At 40.7% G+C, this 27,271-nt stretch overlaps 1 protein-coding gene across 6 annotated transcripts in view; it reads left to right on the plus strand.

Moving 5' to 3' along the window:
• LOC136676545 (EGF-like repeat and discoidin I-like domain-containing protein 3) overlaps positions 1 to 27,271 on the plus strand; it is a 253,548-nt gene that overhangs the window by 142,431 nt on the left and 83,846 nt on the right. For all 6 annotated transcript variants that reach the window (XM_066653633.1, XM_066653634.1, XM_066653635.1 and 3 more), the window contains one exon: positions 14,173 to 14,286. In XM_066653633.1, the coding sequence (XP_066509730.1) occupies positions 14,173 to 14,286 (114 nt within the window). The remainder of the gene's footprint in view (positions 1 to 14,172; positions 14,287 to 27,271) is intronic.

Raw genomic sequence — 27,271 nt, forward strand, 5'->3', positions numbered from 1 at the left:
TGGCCACTTTATTAGAAACACCCATACCGTCCTCTAATGACTGACCTGTTTATTACAGACACCTACATTTTGCTGCTACATACTGGCCACTTTATTATTTATTAACACTTACTATTCATTAAGTGGCCGAGTTTTCTGAAACATTTACTCATACCTGTAATCACTGGCCATTTTATGACGAACACTTCCACGGTTAAAAAATGCAGTCAAGTTTGTTTACAGGATAGAGGAAGGTGAATAGACTACAGTCTCTAACTTTACCTACAAACCAGATGATTCTGAGAGTGGTCTGGTGTAAGTAGGGCTTAGATTTTGTTCTATGCCTTTACCTGTTTACCAATTCCAACAGCAGCACTCAAGTACAGACCCGTAATGCAGATCCTCTCGAAAACAAAGCAGGGGAGCTTTCTGCTGTTGTGGAGAGTGGAGATTACCTTTCATTCTCTTAATTAAGTTTGGGGCATTAACAAATGTGACAGTGCTACGAGCTATTAGCACCGACTTATTTTAATGAGGGTCATTCTTATGGGCTTCTTAAAAGCAGTCACACCAGCAGGCTGTTGAATATGCATGACCCCACTCTCTTCGTTCAGTTTGCCTTCTCCGTCAAGCTTTTTGAAAGGAAAATGTAAACAGCGGAGCAGTGGGGGTTCAACGCTTTGTCGCTACAGACGAGATGACGGCTGATGTCACAGTGTCGTGTTTGGCAGAGTGAAGTGTCTGCTGAGTGGTTTGTGTGTTGCGAACATGGCCAAGCCCTCTGCACTCTATTTAAGTTCTTCACCGTGATTAATTTGTGTGTGGATTATTTATTTACAAGCTCTGTTTTGCGCAACCAGTAAACAGACAATGAATACAAATCCGCTTTGACATCAGCTGATTATATAAACATATATCAATAGAAACTATTGCTTTCTTATGGTTTAAAGGAATAATAAAAATGACATTTAATTTACAATTTTTTGTTCTCAGTCAGTCTCCACCTTTCTCTCTTTCTATCCGTGCCCAGATGAGGGCAAGTCCTTTTTTCCTCCAGTGGAAAGCTGCATATGCTTGGAGGAGAGTGCTAACTCTTTCCATTAAACTGTAAATGTGATGTAAATATAAGACAAAATGAACCTTTTAAATCAGAGTCATTTCAGTTCCATTCAGTCACATGGTAATAGACCTGACTTCTGTGTGTAGTTACAGCCCATTTCCCCACCACTGCCTCTCTCCCACAATATCCCTTCTGTCTCACATGTTACTCTGGACAGTGATGGTAGCTCTGCCAGGCCTGGAGCAGGTGTCCACTCAGCAGGGACCTCTGCTGCCCACTGGGTCGGCCATTTCCCCTCCCCTGTGTTCGCTCACTCGGACACTGGCACTGCCGGTTTAGCTCTGAACGCCATACAGTGCTGTTCATCGCTCTCATTATACACCGACTGAGAGGAGCATTGTAGGACATGTGTGTGTGTGTGTGTGAGAGAGAGAGAGAGAGAGAGAGAGAGAGAGAGAGAGACTGAGCAAGGTGTCATTAAGGCTTGCTAAAGGTTTAGATGGTAGTCAAGGTTGCAGATGGGATTTGCTGGGTTTTTCAAGCCTTTCGCACTAGTGTGTGTGTTTGGGTGGTGTGTGGGGCTGGGGGCTTATATTTCTGAAGTTATTTTTAGTGGCAGCTTGTAGGTGAACTGGTGAAGAGCTGCAGGTCCACACAGAAAGCATATGGTGTACACACACACACATACACACACACACACACACCCGCACACACACACACACACACATACTGTACAAATGGAAAAGGTAACCAATGTTTTCTCTTTCTCTTTCTCACTGTCTGTGTCGCTCTCATTCTCTCCCTCCTCCTCATACTCTCTTATTCATTCCTCCCTCTCTCTCTCTCTCTCTCTCTCTCTCTCTCTCTCTCTCTCTCTCTCTCTCTCTCTCTCTCTCTCTCTCTCTCTCTCTCTCACACACACACACACACACACACACTCATCTTCTCTCTCTACATTTTTTCAGTGTGCTTTTCTGTCTTGCTGTACATCCTTCATCCATTCACCTCTCTCTGTCACTCTCTCTCAGACACACACACTGTCTATTCTCTTTCTTTTTCCCTTAGCCTCTCTCACTCTCTCTTTCTCTCATTCTATTTTCTCTGTATCCCCTTTGTTCTCTTGCTGTCTATCTATCTAGTTATTTATCTAACACACACAGTCAGAACTCACCCAGGCAAGAATACAGCAGACTCTCTCTCTCTCTCTCTCTCTCTCTCTCTCTCTCTCTCTCACACTCACACACACACACACACACACACACACACACACACACACACACACACACACAGAGCCTGGCTCTCTCCCCTGGCTCTTAGGGAATGTCTGTATGTGCTCAGAAGCTGAAATCAGGTTAAGTCTCTGCTGTCTTGTGGCGAGCACAGCACTTCATCAGTCAGACAGCAGACAGCGGTCCACTGCAGGACAATCCAGCCCCTGGCTCTGCTGTCAGATAACCCCCAACTAATCCTCATTACCATTTTATACCATTCATTAGAAATCCTCATTACCATTCATTACTGAATCTCTGTTACCCTTCCGTATCATTCATTACTGAATCCTCAGAACCACCCAATACCATTCATTACTGAACTCTCAGTACCAGCCCATACCATTCATTACTGAAGTTTCATTACCACCCCATACCATTCATTACTGAAGTCTCAGTACCATTCCATATAATTAATTACTGACTCCTCAGTACCACCCTATACCAGTCATTACTTGCAGTAATGCCTCAGTACCATTCCAAACCATTCACTGAATCCTCAGTACTATTTCATACCATTCCATACTATTAATTACTGAGTCCTCAGTACCATTTCATACCATTCATTACTGAAGTTTCAGTACCATTTCATACCATTCATTACTGAAATTTCAGTACCATGCCATACCATTCATTACTGAAATCTCGGTACCATCCCATACCATTCATCACTGAAGTCTCTGTACCATCCCATACCATTCATTACTGAAATTTCGGTACCATCCCATACCATTCATTACTGAATTTTCATTACCATTCCATACTATTCATTACTGAATTTTCAGTACCATGCCATACCATTCATTACTGAAGTTTCGGTACCATTCCATACCATTCATTACTGAACTGTCAGTACCAGCCCATACCATTCATTAGTGAAATTTCAGTACCATCCCATACCATTCATTACTGAAGTCTCGGTACCATCCCATACCATTCCATAATATTATTTACTGACTCCTCAGTACCACTCCATATCATTAATTACCGACTCCTCAGTACCATTCCCTACCTTTCATTACTGACTCCTCAGTATCATTTCATATCATTAATTACTGACTCCTCAGTACCATTCCCTACCTTTCATAACTGAATCTACAGTACCACTCCATATAATTAATTACTGACTCCTCGGTACCATTCCATACCATTCATTACTGAATACTCAGTACCATTCCATACCATTCATTACTGAATTCCCTAATACCATTTCATTTCATTTTTCATCATAAATCTCCATTCGTGACCTTATCCTCAATATATTTCAGTACCATTGTGCTGAATGTGTGGATGCGTAAATCTCAGCTGTGGGGTGATGAGTGTGTGTTTGTTGTTCATGTTTCAGAACATGCACTCAGTCACTGTCAGTTTACAAATGGCAGAATGGTCATGGCAGTGGCACTGTGGGGTGTCAGTGGTCAGGAAACTGGGCTTTAATTCGCTGTGATGGCTCCTGGTGGATGGAGCTTGGTGACAGTGAAGGCAGAGGTTTGTTTATCTGACCTTGAGCCTCAGTGTGTGTGTGTGTGTGTGTGTGTAACTCTTTGACTGTGTGGATTAGCTACTCTTTCCCCTGAGGTAATCCCCTCTGACTCTCTTTCTGACTCTCTCTCTCTCTCTCTCTCTCTCTCTCTCTCTCTCGCACCCATACACCATACACACACACACACACACACACACACACCTGATTAGTCTAAAGTCTAACACCTCAAACCACTACGATCCCCTGGCCTTTCACAAAAAAGAGGAGCCGTCATTTCTGCCAGGCAGAATTTGTTCCAGTGTCGACCAGCGCTGCCATGTGGCAAATAAGTGATTTGTTGTTCAGTGTTAAACGGTTCAGTGGCTATGAAGAAACCAGTGACAGGAGTTTTCTCCCTGAGAAAACAGCAGAAGATACTGCCGTCATTGCACTTGTTAAAGGCGGCAGACCTTAAACATTTTAAGTCCACAAAAATTATTAAGCATTTATGGGTTTCTTTTGCTGTCCAAAAGTGTGCTGAACCAAAAGAAAATCTTCTAAAACTCAATGATCAGGTCAATGATTAGCTCTGGAACACAAAAGCCACTCCAATTTTTCCTAAAGGTACTGGATGGAGGTCCTTGACTCCAGAGAATGCAGTAATGCTGCTCCAAAGCCCAACTTTCAGAGACAGTATAACCCCTTAGACCAAGCTTTGTGCTAATAGCTCATGTGCATCTACTCCAAAGCATCACCTTTTCTTTGAAGATCATCCTAATTCTAAACCCAACCATAACTCAACACTAATCCTCATCCTAATCTAAACATTAACCATGACACTAACACTACCCATAACACAACACTAATCCTGACCCTAATCTCAAACTGTAAATTTAACGTGAACCAATTACCTAAATTTAAACACAATCCTTAACCTAACCCTAAACCCTAATCCCAACCCTAGACTTAACCCTAATCCTAACCATAGCCCTAACCCTACTAACCATACCCCTGGCACAATAACCCTAATACAAACTCTAATCATGACCATTAGACTAACTCTAATCTTACTCCTGTGTAACCTTCTCCCAGAAAAGTTTACAGCAGAGTTTCTGTTTCTTTTTCAGGCACGTCACCAATAATTTGTGTAAATTAAGCCAAACAGCATCAAGGACAAGAGCTTACTTGGAAATTGTACAATAGGTGTGAATAAATATTATGGAATAAATAAAGTTTGTGAGCAGGATTACGTCCAATCTCATTTGCTTCATTATGCACTCTTTAAAAGCACTCCTCTGACCAGCATTCCAATTGTGCCTTTTTTTTTTACCAGCAGAAGTCACCTGAACTCCAGCCCAAGTCCGTCAGAGTTCCCCTTTCTTGCCCGGCACAATTCTAGCATGATCCACACTCATTAGCGGTATCTGTGGTGCTCTGTTAATCACATACTAGTCACGTGCTACTTTTGGAGGCCTTGTTGAATTCTAAATGCTTACAGACTCAAGTAATTTACATTTACAGCATTTAGCAGACACTCTTATCCACAGAAGACTGCTCACAAAAGTGCTTAGTCAATAAAAAAAACAGTAAATACTCTGTTAAATCTGTTCAGTGTATACAACATTTAAATGTCCCTAACACCAAACCCCACTCTTCATCGATGTCACTGAGACATTTTAGAGTGGTTTAGGAAACAGTATGACTTACTAAGAACTTTTAAAAGGCGTGAACAAAACTCCAGAAGGTAGCTGAACGCAACAGGCATTCGCTTTCATAAAGGTGGCAGAGCTCTCCAGCTTCTGACCACTAATGGGCAGGAAGTAGAGCGAGTGAGCAGTTTCAAGCTTCTTGGCACAGTAATCTCCTCCACTCAGAGCACTTACATTGTCAGAAAAGTCCATCAAAAACTTTTCTCTTTGCTCCTGCTCCAAAAGCCTGGGGTTTCCAGGCAGGGGATGCTCCAGGTCTCTACAGCTCTTTCTCTACACTCTGTAGAGGAAAGCTGCCTTTGGAGCAAAGCCACTTAACCTTTCATTGGATGGTTCTCTAAAGAGCTGTTTTTATACACAGGATGGGTGAGACAAGCCTTGTTTAAAGTTTTAGAACCCTTCTTGTAACAACGCTGTAAGCGCTGAAGGTTGTCCCTAGGTCTGTGCACACGAGCCCAGAACAACTCAGGAACCTTTGTTGTGGTCTGAACACCAAGAAACCTGAATTAAATTAAAAACACTCAAGGATGAGCATGGCAAAGTGGTGATGCAGTTAGTGGAGCTGCCACACAGATCCAGGGTCTCTGGGTCCTGGGTTCAGTGTGTGAATTTGTCCACAGATATTTCTGTGTAAGTGACCAGGAGAGGAGGTGTGGTGCCCTGCAATAGACTGGGCCCCGCCCAAGGTGTGAGTCCATCACTAGTTTGCTTGCCATACCACAGCCCTGTGGAGAAAATATAAACTCTGAAACTCAAAAGGTGGGAACCTCTGACAAGGGGAAAAGAACTGGACAACCTTGCCTTTAATTAGGGGGCCCATTTTACACCCCATGTACCCTGAACATTTAATCCCAAGAGACCACCATGAACTCACCCGAGGCAGTATACAAATCTCATTTGCTCTGTTGGTAGAGCATTCCCAATGTCAAGCACGCATAGTTTTTTTTTCACCAAGTTCTGCAGGTTCAAGGTGTTCCACTGTGGAAGGGCAATGCCATCCTGTACCTGAAAGTTCAATTTCTCCTTACCAAATTTGACCACGTTTTGCATTTCAGGATTTCCTTGGCATCCAGGGGGCTGGCTCTGGAAGATCAAGTAGACCAGTGGTACCCACCATGACATTTCCAAGCTGCCAAGAGTAGACATAGTTAGCCCCTGATTACCCCACCCTCTACATTGGATGAGTATAGGGCTATATCATAAAATAATTATTAAAGCCCAACTTTGTGGAATCTTTCATCCAGAATGGTTGGTGTGTGTTTGCAATCATGAGTATGTATGGCCAAGACTTTGATATGAATGGATCTATGAAGTAAAGAAGCGGAAATGCCTAGAGAAGAGGAAATAATTGCCGCCACATTGAATCAAGAGTAAACCAGGCGGCGTTCTGTCACAGTGTGTGTCGTCAAGCGCATTGTAGTCCCTTGAAAAGAGACGAGTGCACAGTCAGATGCTCCTGGGTAAATCTTCTTTGATGTTTGATATCGCAATCGTCTTCTCATTGACTCTACAGCTCCCTGTAGAGTCTGAGAGAATGACACTGCTGTTTTTTCACCGGGAAAGCTCTGAAGGGGTTTGGTTGCAACCGATGGCGTCTGTAGTTAATTTCACCATCCGCTCAAATATGTCTGTGACATCTGTGCGTCAATACAATTTGATTACCTCTCAAACAGCCGCCAGATTTACGGCAGATAATGACAAACATTAATGCTAGAATTTTCAAGAGGCTAATGGCTTAATGATGATTCGCTCTTGCCAGAGTCAGTAATGCACTCTTGAGTCATCATTTTGTCAGGTTAATGATTGCTAATGAGAGCAGTAGGACTCTCTCGCTAGAATTAATTAAAACATAATCCCTTTTGATTGTGAAAATCTCCTGCCATCAAGATTGCATCCTCCTGACAAGTGCTTGTTTGCCCATTTCCAAGCTAATAGCATGTTTGGTGGCTAGAGAGAAGAGTATATGTAATGCATTTCTTTTTTTTCCCCTCACAGTAATGGACCCACAGAGATGCACAGTATAATTATGGTGTGTGGCAGTACTGCAAATCAGACTCTAGGTCCTTAAAAGGCAATTTACCAGAGAGAACTCATTCCATGTTTCTTCACTTTCATCCACTACTATCCTGGAGAGCTGAGGCCACACTAATACACTTTATATTGTTACTGTCTGAACATAATCTCAATTTTTGCCCTTATCTTTTAAAAATATTACAAGGAATTTGCATTGTCACCAGCCAACACACACTTGGGGCAAATACTGGCAACCCACCTGGGAACTAACTATTTTTGCCCAGTGTTTAAAAGTTGGCACCAGGATCAGTGATGGGACCAGGATAAGTCCAAAAAAAAAATAATAAAGGTGAGCAATGCTATAGAAGAAACACTTTTGGTTCCATAAAAAACCGTGTTGCTAATACCTTTAAATGGTTAAAGCACCTTAAGATCAAGTGATGGGTTTTTAAATCTTTAAAAGGTTCTACACACTCACACATATCTTAAACAAACAGTTTTTTATGGAACCAAAAGAGATTCTTCTGTAGCATCGCTCATAGAATTCTTTTTAGCGCCTGTAGTTTAAGGGCTTAGAACTTGAACCCTCTTGAGTGTATAAAACACTATGGCCCCTTGTAGGCCCAGGGTCTTACAATCGGTTGGATCCCTTTGATCAATTTGCCTTTCAGTCTCATCATTTACATCTGCTTTGAAACCAGAAACAACAGTAGTGTTTTTAATTCACTGTATTCACTCTTACAACCCAAATATGCACACTGTGACTTCACTGTGCACTAGGCTTTTGCTGTGAAGGAAAAAATAATGCTGAAAAAGAGCTGCGAATGACAGAACATTAGACTGATGTCCTCTCATATAATCAGCCATTATGGCTCTTAAACTACTTTCCGAAGTTGAATGTTGGCAAAGCTCTGCTCAACATCCATCTGCAGCCTACTGTGCATGAAGCTAAAGGCCAAATGCAGCTCTGTCTGATGAATGTCTGCGGGTGGAACTGCACTATTCTCCGTTCTGCTTTGTGCTGGGACTGGAAGCAACCAGCAGAGTTCAATAATAACACATAATGCAAAATGAAATATGTGGAAGCTCATGAATGGATGTCGATATGGGAAAAGCCACGAGGGCCAAAAGTAAACCTCCTGCTTCAAGGACTTCAAACACATCGTGCTTTCTGATGCTCAGCCCCAAAACACTGCTGTGCAACCATTTAAATCCTGGAGAGGGGCCACTGACAGCTGGTCATAACTGCAGATCGAAGGCAGAAATCTGGACTTTGAAAAGGGGACCTGCTGTGAATGTGGAATATGGACGTGTCCTGGTGAAGTCAGAGGCCAAGTTTAATTTATATAATATCCAATCAAATGGTCACTAGCCAAGCAGTAATTCACTTTCATTAGATGTTTCTGAGGATGCTGAATGTATAATCATCTACCAGAATAAAAAATTAAAGAATGGAAATGAAACCGAAATTTGATTCTGTCCATCTTTCCACAGTGAAAAAATTATTCAAAATTAGGTTAGTATTAGTATGTGTTGCATAGATACGAGTGGATCCCACACAGCAGTGCTACTCGAGGTTTCAAACCCCTCAGTGTCACTGCTAGACTAAACATAGTAAACCAAATATAAACATCCAACCAAACATCGTCCAGTGGGCAATATATTGCTTTGTGGTGGTTGCCGTCATGTCCACTGAAGAACAGGGTGAAAGAAGACTACAGAACTACAAAGTGCACCGATATGATAAATGGAGCTGATGCACAATGATTGCAGAAATAATGAGATGGTTTTAATATAATGGCTGATTCGTGTAGATATACAGAAAGACAAGATCTTAATATGACAGTACATTACATTTAACCAGACAGAAATGTCTTAAAGCCATAGTCCCTGCATTAGAGGAAGGCTTTATGGTAGATGCTGATTGATGGATATTATTCTGTCAATCAGTAGCTGTGAACGTGCTAAGATTAGCAACAGCACTAGCATGGATAACTACCATCCACAAATTACATTATAGGTCACACCCTCATGGGCTACAGTCCCCACTAAGCTATCAATCATCTCTATTGCCTTCTTACTGCTAGGAAATACATTTACTGTGTGTATATGTAACTTTATTTAATGTTATTTTGTGGGCTTTTATTATAGAACCAAATTATTGAAGGCTTTACATGTGTGTGAGGGCTTTTATGTGAAATTTAATTTAATGTTTTCTGTATATTCTATAGGTACTTAAAATCTCTATACATTTTATGTGCCATGCCCTAATTTGTTTCTCCACATAATTTAATAGGCTTTATTTATTTATTTATTTATTTATTTATTTATTTATTTATTTATTTATTTATTATTAATATTTTTATTTTTGTACATGCATTTAAGATTGATCTCTTTTCTGATTGGTAACAGATAGGTTACAAATTAGTATTAATTAGTACATATATGATTGAAAGGAGTAGCTCACATATTTATAACAATTGTACATAGTAGTATTGTGATAGCATTCAAGAATTCAAAGGATTGTATAAACAGCACTGTAAATTGTGGAGGGAAAACATTACACACAAGACAATACTGCCATTTCTATCTTTTATGGTTAGAGTAATGCTTTGGGTTAGTGCTAGGGTCAGAATTAGGGTTAGATTTAGGATTAGGGACAGTGTTAGAGTTAGAGGTAAGTTTAAGGCTGATTTCTCATGAGGATACATATTGTCGCTGTCCAATTGAAAAGGTGTATCTTCCAAAATTGTAACTTTACAGGAGAAGGGAAACTTTCAGTAGAGGTGAATGTAAAAATATTTATATTTGGAGCATTTCTATTAGTCCATTTATCAATAAATCTTCAAACAATATGAAGGATAATTGTGTTCAAATTATGTAGTAAACTATAAGTCAAGAAAAACAGAGAAACATGCTTTTGCTTAGACAGTGACTTAATTATTATTATTATTATTATTATTATTATTATTTGTAACTATATTCAGGTTGCTCCCTGATGTTCACATTTCAATCATCTGTTGCTGCCAAACTGGGAGGATGTGGATGAGCACATCTGAAAAACATGTACCTCATCTTTCTTATTTGAATAGCTCCTGTGAAGCTCAACATGCTTGGAGGTGAACTCTAAATGACAATCCTGTTGAAATAGTGCACATTGGACTGAGTAAAAGGGTCAGGTATACTCACATTATGTCAAATATTTATATGCATCTGTTGACCAAACACAGGTTTTTCACTGATCTACACCTGTTGATGCTCAGCCCATGAGAAGAATGTGCTGTGTAATTATTACACTGCATACCATGGGTCTTTTTCCGTGGGTTCACAGGTAATACGCTGTTCTCCTCCATGGCTCAGCATTTCCTCTGCCCTCTTGGCGAAACAGGGTGTGATTGTTTCTCACGCCGAAAGCCGCCATCCGTCTCCACTCAGTCTAATCAAAAGGGAGTAAAGCCAGAGGTGTGCTTTTTGATGGGGCTAATTTGTGGCGGAGATTAGCAAAGTGCCGTGGTGGCCTAGCATGGGCTGGAATATCAATAGGGCCATCTGCACACATCTCACTGTAGATAAAGGGCCGCTCCAGCGCCAGTCTGTCTGCTCGTTTTCCCCTCATTCATTCCATTTTCTCTCCTTCCTCCCTTGATCGCTTTATTGGAGACTGCATGCTGTTCTAGCTCTCTTTCACTCTGATTCCATTTCTCTCTCTGCCTGTCTCTCTCTCTCTCTGGAGATCATACACTTATGAGCTCAGTCTCGCTTGAAGAGGGCTGCTCTTCATTCTCAGTGTCTCTCGTCCCGCTTGGCAATGATGGAGCGAAAAAGCGAGAGATTGCCACTGCAGGCCCATGTCTTATCTAACGCGGCTGAACGTGAGCTGCTCGGGACGCATGCCGATATTGAAACTCCGGGGCTTATGAAATGTGCTTGTACATGGATGTATCTATGGAATGATGGATTTCCCATCCAACTGTAGGTGCTAATGAAGGGATGGATGCTGCAGTCAGCATTAGAGCTCAGGATACACTGCTTTTCCAGGGAATATGCACTTTTCACCATTACATTTTAGGAATAAACATTATTTATATTTTGTTAAAAGAGCCCTCCAGCCAAAATGAGGACTGACTCATTGTTACACATGCTGCAAATATGTCTACTCAAAGACATATTCATTTTTTTTCTCCAGTTGCCTTTGTTTTTTTTTTTAAGAACTTGGGTGCCCGCAACTAAATGTAACTAATCAATATCCTAACTACCACAGCATTAATATTGTCTTTTTTAAACTAGTAACATCTTAAACAGCCATCGCTCCCAAAACCCACTGTTGACTGTTGTTTATAAAAATAATAATAATTAAAAAAATTTCTAGCAGTTTTGGGAGCAAACACTGTTCAAGATATTGCTTCATGAAGACTGTATCCAAGTTCAAAGAGTTTGTTGTCATTTACACAGTAAGGAACAGGTTCCATGTATAATGGAATTCTTTCTTTTGCTCCTCACCAAGAATGCCACATGGAAGAGAAAATACAACGAATAACTAGATAACTAATAAAGTCCAAAGTTGACTGAGATTTTATACATGGGTGAATGGTAAAGTGAACGAGTGCTACAATCAAAAACAGCAATAAGTAGAAACAGTCGTTTGTGTGACAGTAAATGACAGAGGGATGTAAACATGTTGACAGTAAAGTGCAGAGTTATTTCTGAGGTAGGTTCAGGAGTCTGATGGCAGTGGGGAAGAAAGAGTTCTTTAACCTAGTGGTCTTGCATTTGACACTTCTGTATCTCCGGCCTGAGGGCAGAAGTGTGAACAGTCCATGCTGGGGGTGGATGGGGTCTTTAAGGATGGAGGCAGCTGTCCTTCGGACTCTCTGGTGGTAGATGCTTTGCAGAGAGGGTAGTGGAGTCCTGGTGATCTTCTCAGCAGTCTTCACCACTCTCTGCAAGCGTTTTCGGTCCATCACAGTCGTGCTGCCATACCACACGGTGATAGAGCTGGTCAAGAGGCTCTCGATTCTGGGTGACATCCCAAATTTTCTCAGCCTCCTCAGGAAATACAACTGCTGCTGAGCCTTTTTGACCAGCTGCATGGTGTTCAATGTCCATGCGAAGTCCTCACTGATGTGGATGCCCAGGTATTTAAAGCTGCTCACCCTCTCTACTTCAAGCTCCACAGTGGCTTCAAATGAACCAATGAACTTCAAATGAACAGTGGCTGATGAGGTCTTTTCTTTTTCCTCATATCCACTATCAGCTTCTTCGTCTTGTCTGTGTTGAGGGTGAGGTTGTTGTCCTCACACCATGCTACCAATCCGGTCACCTCCCTCCCGTAGTCCTCTTCATCTCCATCAGTGATCCAGATAGCTATGGTCAAAAAGCCAAAAAAACTAACAATAAGAAACACTAGGTATAAACATGCACTAGGTTTTTTACCCTAACATTGCAGTTTCCAAGTCATTGTGATGCTCCACTTATGTGCATTTGGGAGAATAGAGTCTCAATCACTGCTACTCTGGGCTCAGCACCACAGAATCTGCACTATGTAACATTTGGAGGATGGCAGGAAACCATTAGCCTGCAGTGACTAGTAATGAGTTTGGTTGAAACTACAGGGACTCCCTAATGTCTTATGACTTGTTTGTATAATGCATACTGAGCACTGAAGGAAGAGGACAATGATGGATATATGAATTATACAAATTGTATAAATTTGTGGATTCTGTCAAAGCACATTATCAGAGGTATAATGCTGTGCATTTGATGGCCAGTATTTATTTATTTTTAAATATAAGTTTAAAGATCACTGGTGGTTGATTTTGCTTTAGAAACATAACTCTACAGTATGTACTAACCACTGAATGCATCTCCTGAAACAGGAATAGATAATAAATAATAAATTAAATTTATTATTTATTATAATGGTCCCACTTTATTTGGATGGTCCCCTGTAAAATTATCTACAAATAATTAAATGATTCACAAAACCTCTGGTGATATTCAGTTTATTATCAACAATATTATGATTAGGGACAGGTTTAGTAGTAGGTGTGGGTTTAGTGTGGCTTTGAGGTTAAGGTTAGAGCTAGGTTTAGGGTTAAGAAATAGATTTAATGGGGGCTTCTAGTTCAGTTGTATTTAATATATATTGCCACCTTAGAATATGACTACACTTATAAAGGATTATAAGTGATTTACAATTTATTATTGAATGTAAACAAGTTATTAATATTCATTTATAACAAGGTGTAACAGTGACCTGTTGTTTGCCAAATTGTAATGAACCCACATCCATCTACGTTTAAAGTTCAGATTTTGAAGTACTGACTTCACTTGTATATTTCCATTACAATATTTTAGGACCAATTTTTTCCAAAAATTCTAAAATGAGCCAAAGATTCTGACACATGATTGTACCTCAACACTCCCTCAAAGACTTTTGACTAAGGCCATGCTCTCACTCTGCTCATCAGTAGTCACCAGCTTCTTCCTGTCTGTTGTCTTAATTTAATTTGATGAAGTAGTTTCCTCTTTTATCTGGGGAGAAGTAAATATCAAATAACGAAACAGGCCAGGCTCAATAAACACTCCCCACCAGTGCATTTCAATGAGAGATGGGCCACTAATTGCCTCGATGGCCGATACAAAGCTATAATTGAGTTTGTGTGTGTTTGTGTTTGGCAGATGTTAATGAATGTGAAAGGGATCCATGCAAAAATGGAGGAATCTGCACTGATCTGGTGGCCAACTACTCCTGCGAGTGCCCGGGGGAGTACATGGGAAGAAACTGCCAGTATAGTAAGTATTTACATCCCTTCTGTATTAGCTGAAACATTGTGTTTTGTTGTATATAGTGCTTCGGTGTGCTCATGTGTTTGTTGACATTGTGTCAGTGATGCAGTCTAGCGTGAAGAAGAGGGTGCTCTCACTTGCTGATAATGTTTCGCCAGACTAGCCAAGTAAACACATAACTGTATAGCTTAGTCTGATACAGTGGGTAACTTGGGCTCACTGTCTTGATAGTTGTTTGCCAAAGACTAGCCAAGCTAGAATATAGCATATGTAATCTAGTCTGAGGTAGTGGGTATATTGAGACTGGCTGGACAAATCATGACTAGCCTGAAGAAACGTGTATATCGAGACTTTCTTGATCATGGTTCTCAGGACCTAGCTAACACATAGTAGAGAAGTGTACAGTGACATAGTGGGTGTCTTGTGGCTACACACTTAATGATGGTTCTGCAAGGGTTCTTTAGTAAATGAACTGGTTCTATATATAACCATACACACTTGAAGATTAAGAGTTATTTGCATCATGAAAGTGTTCATCAGAACCCTTTTATAGAAAAGGGTTCTATAAAGCACCAAAAACAGTTCTTCATTTGTTAGACGGAACCCTATTTGGTGGTGTATAAAAGTGCATGGCTGGACTGATCTAAGCTTAAAATGTGGAGACGTAGAGGAGAGGTTTACCTCCAGAGAAGTGCCTTTCTTTACTCTGTCAATGTCATAATGCCCAAAGGGACAGAGTTGAATTTTACTTCACTGATTAACTGTTTATGATACAAACTGATCAGCCTCATTACTCCCTTGTGCAGACCTTTATCAGGTTCCCTTTAGATTTAATGGGGACTCTGATTCTTTAAGTTAAAAATAAAGCCACAACAATGAGGCTCGGCTCATAAAAGACTCATCACACTGCCTTTACCACATTATTGGTGAGATTTGAGAAGCTATGGGCAAATGCTAGTGGTGGGGTTTTAGTTGATAGATGACATTGTCATACCCAGGACAGAGTTTACCTCTTTGCTGTGTGTAGAGTTTTCAGAAGAACATTTCAAAGGCACGTTATGTCAGAAAAGGCACATGTGAATATTCAGTCATAAAAGTAAACATGCATATTCTTACACACACATTACAGTGATGTGTCATTTAGCCTTTGGTGCCACTCTTACTGACGGTCACATGAAGGAACGCGGTTAGATTCCATGCTGCTATTTTGGTATCATCCAACTGAAGAGGTGGAATATAATAAAAAATAAATCTAAGTCTCAAAAGGGTTGAACACATTCAAAGACATTAATGACAAGCTTTTAATCACCAGAGCTGAGCTATTTTACACAGCACCATTGTGCTTTTTGCTATTTTTAGAGACATGGGGATAGGGGGACAAGGAAAGGGAGAGAGAGAGAGCGAGAGGGAGAGGGGGGGGGGGGTAGAGTGTGGGCAAAGTGAAAGACAAAAGGAGGGGTGAACGTGAAATAGAAAAAGGAGAGACAGACCAAGACAAAGGGATTTAGGGTCAGAAAGAGCAAAAGAGAGCAGAAACGTGAGAGAGAGGTAGAAGAGGTAGCAGTGAGAGAGAGAAAGAAGAATGTCCTCACCTCGGGAAGAAATGTCTTATCGTTGTGAATGAGGGAGGATATTAGTTTTCTCAAACTTATTTGAGATAGCACCAAACATTTATTAAATAAGCGACAAGGCCTCTACAACTGCCATCAACATTCACCATTATTACTGTACAGCTCCAGAACAATTTAATTTCTCTTTTCAGAACAGCCGTCGATGCTGCACAGTTCATCACCCTGCACTCAATAAACACATCGGAGCCTTCGTCCAGCGTTACCATGGCATTATTGCATTCAGATGCCGCATGAATATTCATGAACCACTGTAACAGCTCAGAGAAGGCAGTATAGCTACTCGGAGTCAGGCTTGACCCGAGACCTTTTAGAAAGCTCTACGCTTCCAAAAAATCGATGGTGGTTAAATTCCCATAGCCGATTTGACTGGTACTTTCTGTGCCCTGGTTTTACCCTGTATGTGGTGCAAAATCTCTGCCACCTGCTTCTCTCTCTACAGCTGCCTGCCTCTCCAAATCATTTGCATGGTGCCGTTCCAAATCCCTCACGTCTTTGTTCGAGAGCGAAGGCGACGTGCCTCCTTCCTCTTGAGAATGAAATATGCAAATTTTTGGGAAAGAGAGGATACAGACATGAGCGAGTAGTATTCCGAGGTGGTGCCCGGGGACTCTCGCTGTAGCTCACACTCAACTGAGATGGATCCATTCAAATAAAGCCCCGCTTCCAAACATACCCAGCTTGAATAAGGGAATCTACAACACAGGGCTCCACAGGAAAGGCTGCTGCATCACAAAACTCCTTTGTCGCTCCCTTCATCACTGTTTAATGCATTTAGAAACCAACAATTATATCAGTCTTAACAATTACATCATCAGCAACACTCAGGTGCAACTTTGGTGTTCATATGAAAGTTAGGTTTAGTTTTAGAGTTAGATTTAAAGTGGGACCACACTTTGGGGTCTTAATGAGATGTTTGTGGAATGCTTTGGTCAAAATACCACAAGGATCAAACAGCACAGCCACGTCCTCCCCCTGTCTAAAGAGCCCAGAATTAAAGGTTTCAGTGCCTGTTCCTTTATTAAGAATGAGCCTCTGTTTGGTCTAAAGGCAAGGTGCCCAGGTGAGGAACAAGGGGCAGAAACACTGATTTTTAGCTCATTTTACTTGGTTCTCTTGCTTCTCATTTTGGCCATTTACTCAGTGCTCTTACTTATGTGTTGTTTGACACTGTATTTAACTCATAACCAGTGTTATGACTGGAGAGGTTGAAATGAGGAGGCAGGACAATCCTGAGCTGCCTGTTATGTATGTAAGATATCGCACAAAATCAGAGCAATTTAAAAAAAATAAATAATAGATTCTTATTTAAAGGAACACCAGGTAAAGTGTAATTTTTTCTCCTGTGCTCCCCCTACAGTTGCAGAGTGTAATTCACTTTTCTAGCACTGTTCTGTAAATCAATGGCTGTGGTTTCCTTCCCACCTCCAAAAGTTACATAGTGTGGAGCCCGTCTTAGAGATTAGTGAAGCATCCGGATGATTTTGAAGCTGTAATTTTAAGGTAAAAATTCCATGTAGTGTTCCTTTAAATGTAAACTGATCCTCAACAAAGCAGCTACTAAAGCAGTGACTATCACAACTCTGTGTAACCCCTATGTTCCGCTTCACTTGAAGTCACAGGAGTCATAAATCATACTGCATTTTCTTTCTTTACTGACACTGAATTAAACACAGCACTGGGGAGGGCCTCTGAGCTCATTTCAGTCAGAGGTTGAAGGGAGAGGTGAAACATGATATTATGGGATATTTTATCAAGATATTAATTGAAGGCAAACCTTCTTAACGTTTACAAAGGGAATTAATGTAAAAAAGTTTCATCACAGGTAAATTTGGAGGATTTCTATTGGTTCATTCATCGTGAATTTTTCACACAGTGTGAAGGACAGCTGCTGTGAACATTTGGGATTTGCCTCAATCACCAGCAGTGTTCATCATCTGACGAAGGAAAGACAGTCTCTCAATCCACTAACACACATCAGCTATTAGCCAACTGAACCAGCTTTGCTCTTCGCATTTGTTTTTATTAAACCAGGCCCAAACAAAGGCCCTTTTTTCAACTCAGTGACCCCCTGAGAATGTTCCTCTAAATTGACCACCCTGCTCTTCAAGACAGGTGTCACTGCTACTGGTGTTTGGCAAATTAACCGACGCCTGCAGATAGCAACCTTTCCTCCGCAAAGAAAATGTCACTACAATTTCCTTTGACATTTACTGTAGAGCGGCACCGCGCGGCCGACGTGAACATATTGTCGGAATGTTTGCATATTTTGGCTTGTGCTTCCGTGACAGTGTTTGAAATGAAACAGTGTGGATATTCTCATTGCAATTTCATATTACACTTACCACTGCTTGGCATGAGTTATGGCTTGAAAATGCAGATGTGCCGGACTGAATATCAATACATCAGTATAATCACATTTTATTGAACTTGTACATGTTTTGGACAAATTTCTTAACAAAAAAATACTGTTTACTGCTGAGCATGAAACATGAGACACTGTGAAATAGCAGCAGGAAATGCAGACACATCTTGAACGCTATATTTGCTCATCAATTTTGTCTTTGGACAGAAAATGTAGATGGAGTTTTCTAGCATCTTGTCATCAAGTTCTGTCAGCTCATTTATCCCAGTCAGTGCCTCGGGCTGCTTTATTTATTTTATTTCTGAACCAGTCCGACTCAGACTATATGCGGAATGTCATGCACATGTTCATCTACAAAACACTGTCATATTTATATATTTATTTTATATATACAAATTTTAAATACAAATTGTACTCTGAACAAATATCTACGGTTATTAAAAGTGCAGTAGTGTAGTGGTTGTGGCTGTTGTAAACGTATTCATTCATTCATTTATTAGTGTTGTGTAACAGCTTCATCCTGCTGAGGGTCACGGTGGGTATGGAGCCTACCTAGAGTCACTGAGAGCAAGGCTGAAACATGCCCTGGATGGGACACCAGTCCAACACACACTCCCGTGGACAATTTCAAACAGCCAATCTGCTTATGTACCAGCTCCAGAGGAAACCCACACAGACACAGAGAGAACACATCAAGATCTTCACAGAATTTCATGCTAGGTGGAGATTAAACCTAGGACACTGGGATCCTGCTTCTATGGCACTTGTTGTCTTGTGGGAGGAGTCTTTAAGGACACTGTCAACCAATAATAAACAGCCTCAGTCAGCTCTATGTCACATCAGGAACACCCAAGGGATGACTTATACACATTCTGAGATGTAACATGGCAGATTACTTGCAAACTTTCACTATCCATGTTTAAACTGTTCATTAATCACATGGTACCCATACTTTCCTACAGATGTTAGGATATGAAGGTCTCTCCCATTCAGAGAGAGATGACATAACTTTCTGGAGGTGTATCTAAACTGCCTTTGAGTATGGGCAAAATTACAGACACAAAGAGAATATGTTCTAGATCAGAAATAACATTCATTAATGTAAATCCTGGACTAGAAGAAATTCTCTTACTGCTGGAAATACGGAGGTGCATGAAGAGTACTAGTAACTAAAGGTAGCACTGAGTTAAATCTGAATGTGGAGGCGTGGAAGTGGAGTAGAACCCTGCTAAGCTCTCTTGGCTGACAGAGACAGGATAATACCTGCCTGCCTCAACACACTCGCTGTATTTTTGGGTGACTGTAGGCACTCTTTCTCGACAAAGGTGGAAGACACCTGAGAGAGAAAGAGAGAGAGAGAGAGAGAGAGAGAGAGAGAGAGAGAGAGAGAGAGAGAGAAACCCAGCAAGAGAAAGCATCAGGAATGTGAATGTGAATTGAAACGTTTTTTATGAAATCTCCTCTGGGCTGAAAGCTAATCTCTACTCCTTCCATTTTTTCCAGTTTTCAGTTTCATAAGTGTGTACCATTAAATTCATAGCTATTTCTTGGACAACGTGGTTGTCATCATGGTCATCATCATTATATATACATATATATTAGATTAAAAATTATTCTGGGGAGAATGTGTTGGTTTAACTCTTTCCAGTCCAGTATTATTTGAGGTTATCATCCAATGCCTAGCTTTAGATGTTAATAAATACTTGATTATTTTAAATCATTTGTGCTGTTGATTTAGCAAATCCATACAATCACGGAGAACATCTGGATACCAACACATTTACACTTGCTCATATTTTATATTTACTACTAAGATTTTGTATTTATTGTTATTATTTAATTTAGATTATATAATATAATTAATTTTAAATACTAATAATTATCTTTAGTGCCTAAGACTTCTGCGTATTTTGTCAAACCATATTGATATTGAATTATACTGAATGAACCTTCAATCAATATATATCAAAGCTCATTAAAAATTTCCAGTTTGTCCTGCTATAAAATGAGATTAGTCTAGCAACTAAAACTACCCAAATGCCTGCTGTGTGGTGGACTGAACATTGACGAACAGGAGGCAGAGCAACAGATGTACTACAGTCTGTCATTATAATTGTAAGTGCACATATACGGTTAATGGACAATGAGTTGAAACAAGGTGGTAGTAATGTTATGGCTGATGGGGGTATGAGTCCAGATTAATGAATTAATTACTCCAGTTCATTTTGGACATTTTGTATTGACTAATATTGGGTGTCATGGTTCTTATATCTCAGTTAACTGTCACAGTCAGTAACGTGAGAAAGCCATACATTTTAGACTTTTCCACTGCAGGCTTAATGTAGGCTTTTGCAATGCCGTGCAATACTTTGCTCATCTGCATTTATAAACAGCATCTCTAGCTCAGAGCTGTTTTTCTTTGCAAAGCATGAACAGACTTTCCTGATTATCAAAGCTTTTTCCCATCATTGTTTCAAAATCTAAAAATAAATATCTATATAGAGACAATAGTATAATCTCAGTCATGTTTTACCCTGGAAGCACACTACGGATTAGTGATCCTTCTTGTGCATTATTGGGTGAATATGAACCTGGATAGATTGGGTTCTGGAGTTTTACAGTGGTCTCAGTGGAGTGGATGGCCCTCCCTCTCTCCTCAGCACCAGTACTGTGTTAGCCATCATGAGATAGCCAGCTAACATAGGAGTTCTGGGCAGTTATTGTGCTCGTCCACTGCATGGGATTGGCTCAGCTTGGCACAGTTTGACTCACTTTTACCTGGTCACGTTTCCGCTAGCACACCTCCCCCATGAAATGGAACCAGTGATGTTGTGAAATTCATTAACTGAAATTGCAACCTTTAAAAACCACAACAGTGGCGACAACGTTAGCCACCCCAAATTAGCAGATTTTTCCTTGTTGCACACCCAGCTCTCGCTGGACATTTTCATGTTCCACCGACCCAAGAAGCATTTGAACCTCTTCAAAACACCTCAGGGTAATGTTACGAGCTGTTGTTGTATGTCCAATAAAAATAGATGTGACCGGTGTGATGGAGTTCTGCATTTCATGCTGATGGACAGATCTCTCTGGCCAATCAGGGCTCTGCAAGGTTAACACATCCCGTTTAGTACCTACACAGCTCAATTTGTACCAGGCGTGAGCAGGGACTAAAAAAAATACCTGGTTCCAGGTACCAGATCTGGCCAGTGGAAAAGCAAGTCAAGTCGTGTAGGTTACATGCAGTGCAAAAGCACCATTAGTGTTCTCCTCCAAGCACTTTGATCTGTCAGTCATTTGTTAGCAGCAGCTACAATAGAAGCTACTGCTTGTCTGCAGCACAAAATCACCATCCTGCAATAGGATTGGTTCCTTAGCTTTATGATGTAAGAATCTCTGGCTGTCTGAATCCACTCATTTGTGAGTTTTAAACCTGAAAAAGCTCATCCATGGGGATTATTGTGTGCATGATACCTCTGTGAGTGTTTAAACAGCACCACACTGACATGTTAACAAAGTAAGGCACCTATAATATTTAATGTTCTTTAATATTTTTTCAAAATGCATTCATAAAGCCTTAAAACAAATATGTTCTAAAAAATATAATAGAACATTTCTATGAACTATATTTACCTTTTGCTGTGCTGTGTATAGTGATGGTCACTGTCTGGAGCGCTGATGTACGCGACGGGGTCATTCTGAGCTCACCACATGCAGCTCCTTTGATGTGTGGCTAGCGGGCATCTAGCTAAAGACACCAGATCATTTCAGCTAGAGAGAAACATTGTCATCTCAGCTCCTGCCAGTGAGAAAATAAACCCGACTTGGTGAGTGAAGTCCAGTCGTGGCTCTTAAGTGACCAAGAGGAATCCTACCCAGAAGGCTTGAGTCTCATAGCTTGATAATGCTATTTTTGAGAGTAGTATTTAATGTCCTTTGTTATATGGCTCAACATTTATGGATAGTATTTATAATTGGAGGCATGTACATGAGGCTACGAATGTCAAGTGTTACCTAGAAGGGTATAAAAAATCTCACACTCGCACAGCGGATCTCCTATCTAGGGAGAGATGGATAGTCATCCAGCACTGTAAGGATCAGGGGAAGTAGCATGTGTGATCCAGGACTAATTGTCCAACAGCACTGCTTAACGTCATTAATGTATTAGGACTACAAATACGTTTTAAAGTGTATTTTATGTAATGTAGAATTGTACTTCAAAACTCAAACAAGAGCGGCCCGGTAGCGCAGCAGGTAGTGTAGCCATCACACAGCTCCAGGGACCTGGAGGTTGTGGGTGAGTGTGGTGTGTTCTCCCCGTGTCTGCATGGGAGTGCTCCGGTTTCCTCCAACGTTCCAAAAACACATGTTGGTCGATGGATAGACGACTCAAAAATGTCCCTGTGTGTGAGTGTGTGTGTCACCCTGAGAAGGACTGGTGTTCCTACCTTGCGCTCAGTGATTCCAGGTAGGAATCCATGAACTGGATAAGCGGTTGAAAATATTGAATGAATGAACTCAAACATTGTTCTGTTCTGTTGTCATATTATGGTAAATGCTCTGTAGTAAATCCAATGACAATTGTCATTTTATTCAACAAAAATTACAAAAAATTTGGTTTGGAAATGGGAAGTGAGGGAAATGAATGGATTTGTTAGGTTCATAATATTGTATTCGGAAATACGTGATATTTCCGTTTTAGATTACTTAAAAATGGTGATTTTGGTGGTGTTAGCGATTATAATCTTAGGGTATTCATCCATCCATCCATCCATTATCTGTAACCGCTTATCCAATTTAGGGTCGCGGGGGGTCCAGAGCCTACCTGGAATCATCGGGCGCAAGGCGGGGATACACCCTGGAGGGGACTAGGGTATTCATTTTTTTTTTTATTAATATTTTAATACTATGCAACGGTTACCTAAAAATGACAAAAGAGAACAGGATCATGTCTGAATTTTTAATTCAATTTCTACATTACACAAAAATGCTTTACAGCAGTTGTACTCCTGATGTAATATTTAGCTCAGTTCTATCATATTCTCCCAGAAATATTCCAATTTGTATTGTGAAGTTTCCTCAGAAGAGCCAAAGCTGTTACTGCAGGCAGTGAAAGCAACCGCCTTTTAAATACCATAAATTCAGAAGAAATGTTGTGTGAGCAGATGTCAACAAACAGCTGGTCATGGAGTGTGTAGTGTTCAGCTTTATAACGACCACATTAAGTAACTGCACTCCTCTTCTTTTTAAATTCCACAAGAACAAGTATAAAGGTGATAGAGGTGCAGCTGGAATAACTGCAGAGGAGTTGGCCACATTGACATTCAAGTGTATAAATGTTAGCGCCATCTCCGCACTGGACTATACTTAGAAACTGGGCTTAATAGAGAGTATTTAAAGAGAAGTGTGCACGCTTAAAATGATAAGCACTTGGCAGAGCCTGTGAAACTAATATCTTTGATGTTCAAATTTTACATTCAGTACAGAGGAAAGAAAAAAAAGAAATGAGAGGGAGGATTAGCACGGCGAGGAAAAAAAGAAAGAAAATAAAAAAAAACCAGAAAAAATATATCATGGATATTGTTTTGACACGGCTGAACTCTGAAGCCAGTGTAAAGACAAAGCTCGCCGAGAGTGTGTCGTGAATATAGGTGTCATAAGTTTATCCCGTGACATTACTTTGCTTTGATTCCCCACAAATCCAACTTTTGATTGAAGGATAAAAAGGGATGAGCCAAAACAGCAACCCGTCCGATTCCTGCAAGCGATTGAGACAAGCTGGCGGCGAGCTGCTGCCTTGGTAAATATTAGCATGCAACACCTGCCGTGTGGGAAAAGCAGGGAAATGTCAAGCCACAAATTGAATAGAAGATGTATATCAACAAAATGCCTTATGTGCGGCCCCCAAACAATCGGAGCACAGCGAGGCAAATGCGCGTCCCTTTTTTTCTTCCTTGGGCAGATAGGAGATGCTAAAAATTCTAATAGATGTGGATATGCAGGGTCCTAACCCCTGAGAGCATTTCAGATTTCCCCTGAAATTAAATGTAGCAGTGTGTAGTGTGAGGATTTCTGTCCATTTGTAATGGGCATCAGCAGGTAGATTTGTAGATGAATGGCCACCTGAACCCTCATGTAAGTCCCCCAATTGTTGGTTTTTCCTTTTTAATGGAATATTAAGCTTCCCTAGAATTGGCCATAAACAGACAAAAGTATGGGGACACCTACACATTTATAACTTTTATACTTTTATAACATCTCATTCTAAATCCACAGGCATTAATATGGAGTTATGTCCCCCTTTGCAGTTTTGGAGCTCCACATTTATTGCATCAGTAGGGTGTTGTCAATTTTTATGCAATGTGCACCTCAGCAGTCAGTGACCCCACTTGGTATATTATGTATATTTTGTGATCTGCAACTTTGTGACTGATTTGCTGTGGTTCATTAATATTTTTACTTTATAATAATACTACTCATAATTCATCATGGAATATCTAGAAGGGAATATATTGCACTATATTGAACTGACATGTTGCAATGGTGGCATGGTGGCTCAGGAGGTAGTGTCGCAGTCACACAGCTCCAGGGGTCTGGAGGTTGTGGGTTCGATTCCCGCGCCGGGTGACTGTGTGTGAGGAGATGGTGTGTTCTCCCCGTGTCCGCGTGGGTTTCCTCCCACAGTCCAAAAACACACATTGGTAGGTGGTTGGCAACTCAAAGTGTCCGTGTGTGGCGCCCCCTCCAGGGTTTATTCCCACCTTGCGCCCAATGATTCCAGGTAGGCTCTGGACCCACCACGACCCTGAACTGGATAAAGGTTACAGATAATGAATGAATGTTGCAATGGTGGCATCCCATTATGGTACCACACTGGAATTCAGTGAGCTCTTTAGTGAGGGAATTTTATTCACCAGTAGTAATTGGACTGGGCCTGTCCCAATATTTTTGCCCATTTAATGAAGTTTCATAAAACCCTTCAACTCCATTGCTAAACATTCTGGTTCCAGACTAAGCCTTTAACTTCAGTTTCATTTGTTCACTATATGTACCCCTAGTAACAACCAAAAAGTCAAAACATGTGCATAAGAACTCTGTATAATCTCCTTATAAACTCCACTGAGCAACAGAATGGGACACACTGGAGCAGCCGCACATGAGTTTATCATAATATCCACTGCCAAATGTCAATTAAAAGGGTATAAATCTCCCTAGCATTGGGTTTTGGAAAAGTAGAACTGATTTCCAGAGTGATGGAGCTGCTTTCAATATATTTGTGATGAGCTGGAGTTCCCCTTGTGATCCAGGACTAATCATTCAACAATCAGCACCTAATCACTTGTAGTGGGATGCCATTAAATCTTCAAAGCATTGTTTTAAAACCATCTTGGTCTAGAAGAATTACTGCATCTAAGGAGAATTTTCAGAGCAAATGTTGGTCAACCAAATGTCCACCAGCTTTTGCTAATATACTCTACGATGTGCAGCATCCGAATGTATGGTGTAACAACAGCCAAGTTTCCTCTGCTTAATGTTTTATTTTTACCTGATTTGCTCAGTACAGTGTCCCTATCAAAGCCCTTTGGCACTAGGATCCACAAAGACCACAGAGACAGTGCCCCACCGTTGGCACTTCCAGCAGCCACCTAAGCTTCCCTTGCACTGGCCAGGTCCAAACCTACTTAGCTATAGCAGATTTGCATGTTATGGACTTCAGTAGCTATGTCTGCTGGCATTCAACAGCTACTGTTATTCAACAGCTTGATGGAAACAGTACTCATAAGAGGCTTTGAGGATATCGTTATATTTTTTTCTTATGTGTTCTGGTAAAACCGGCTCATCTCTATGTACACTTATAACAAGCTTGAGGTTCTGAGACCTTGGAGATGACAGAAACAATGAAATGATGACAGAAGTTTGTGTAAAAATCCAAACCGTTTGCTTGGGGAATTAAGGTAGAATATGCAAAAGTGATTTTGAGGATTTTTTTGGACAGTTCTTTGACCATTCTGCTTTTTAAAATTCATAGTGATCTTTCATTAAAAGACATTGGAGGCCTTAGCAAAAGTACATTCTGTTGGATGAATGTATATCTCAGTCTGGCTGTATGATTCACACACAGAAGCAGCAGGAAAGCTCAGAAATGCCATCCGCCGGACCTTTTAACTCCACTCCGCACCATTTCTGCCTCGTCCCTGGGTTTCTCATCATCGCTGCTGCTTTTGTGTCCTGTCAAAACACATGTTCATTAGTCACCACTCTCCCCAGGTCCTTGTTATTTTCCCAAGCCTTGATCTCGGTCACTTTGTTACAGTCATATTATAGCAATGACCTGCAGGGGCATTAGTGCAGACTGTACCTTTGCTAACTATTACAGTCCTGTTTCTATGGCCTGCTAATGACTGTGGTTGAGGAAGCCTGGGCATAAAACTGACATTTATCTATGAATTCACCAGACAAGCTTCCTCTTTTACATATATTCAGTAATTTAGCTTAGAATTATAAACATGGTTCTGTCAGTTAATGAAGGCCATATTTCACCTGTGATTATACATCAACTCATCAAAGCCTCCAGGGCATTGGAGGACACAAACGGGTAAAGTCAGGACAAAGGCAGCCCATGTTTTTTTCCAGTTTGATAGATTTTGCCCCAATTATCTGTCATCTTCAATTCCACACAATTTACCCCAAATGCAATAACTGACTGCCTCTAGAAACTACATAGTGCAGTTTCTGCAGTGCTGAGCACTAAGAAGCAACAACAAAGGCTCTTTTCTTCTGATTACAGTGAAGCATCACAATATGTGCGTTTGCATCCACTTTATAATTTGATAACTGTAATCCAATCATTGTGTTAACATGCACTTGGGAAATCATTCATTCATTCATTATCTGTAACCGCTTATCCAGTTCAGGGTCGCAGTGAGTCCAGCTTCCAGCCAGTCCACCTACCAGCGTGTGTTTTTGGACTGTGGGAGCACCCAGAGGAAACCCACGC

Source organism: Hoplias malabaricus, chromosome X2, assembly GCF_029633855.1.
Source record: "Hoplias malabaricus isolate fHopMal1 chromosome X2, fHopMal1.hap1, whole genome shotgun sequence".
Taxonomy (NCBI): domain Eukaryota; kingdom Metazoa; phylum Chordata; class Actinopteri; order Characiformes; family Erythrinidae; genus Hoplias; species Hoplias malabaricus.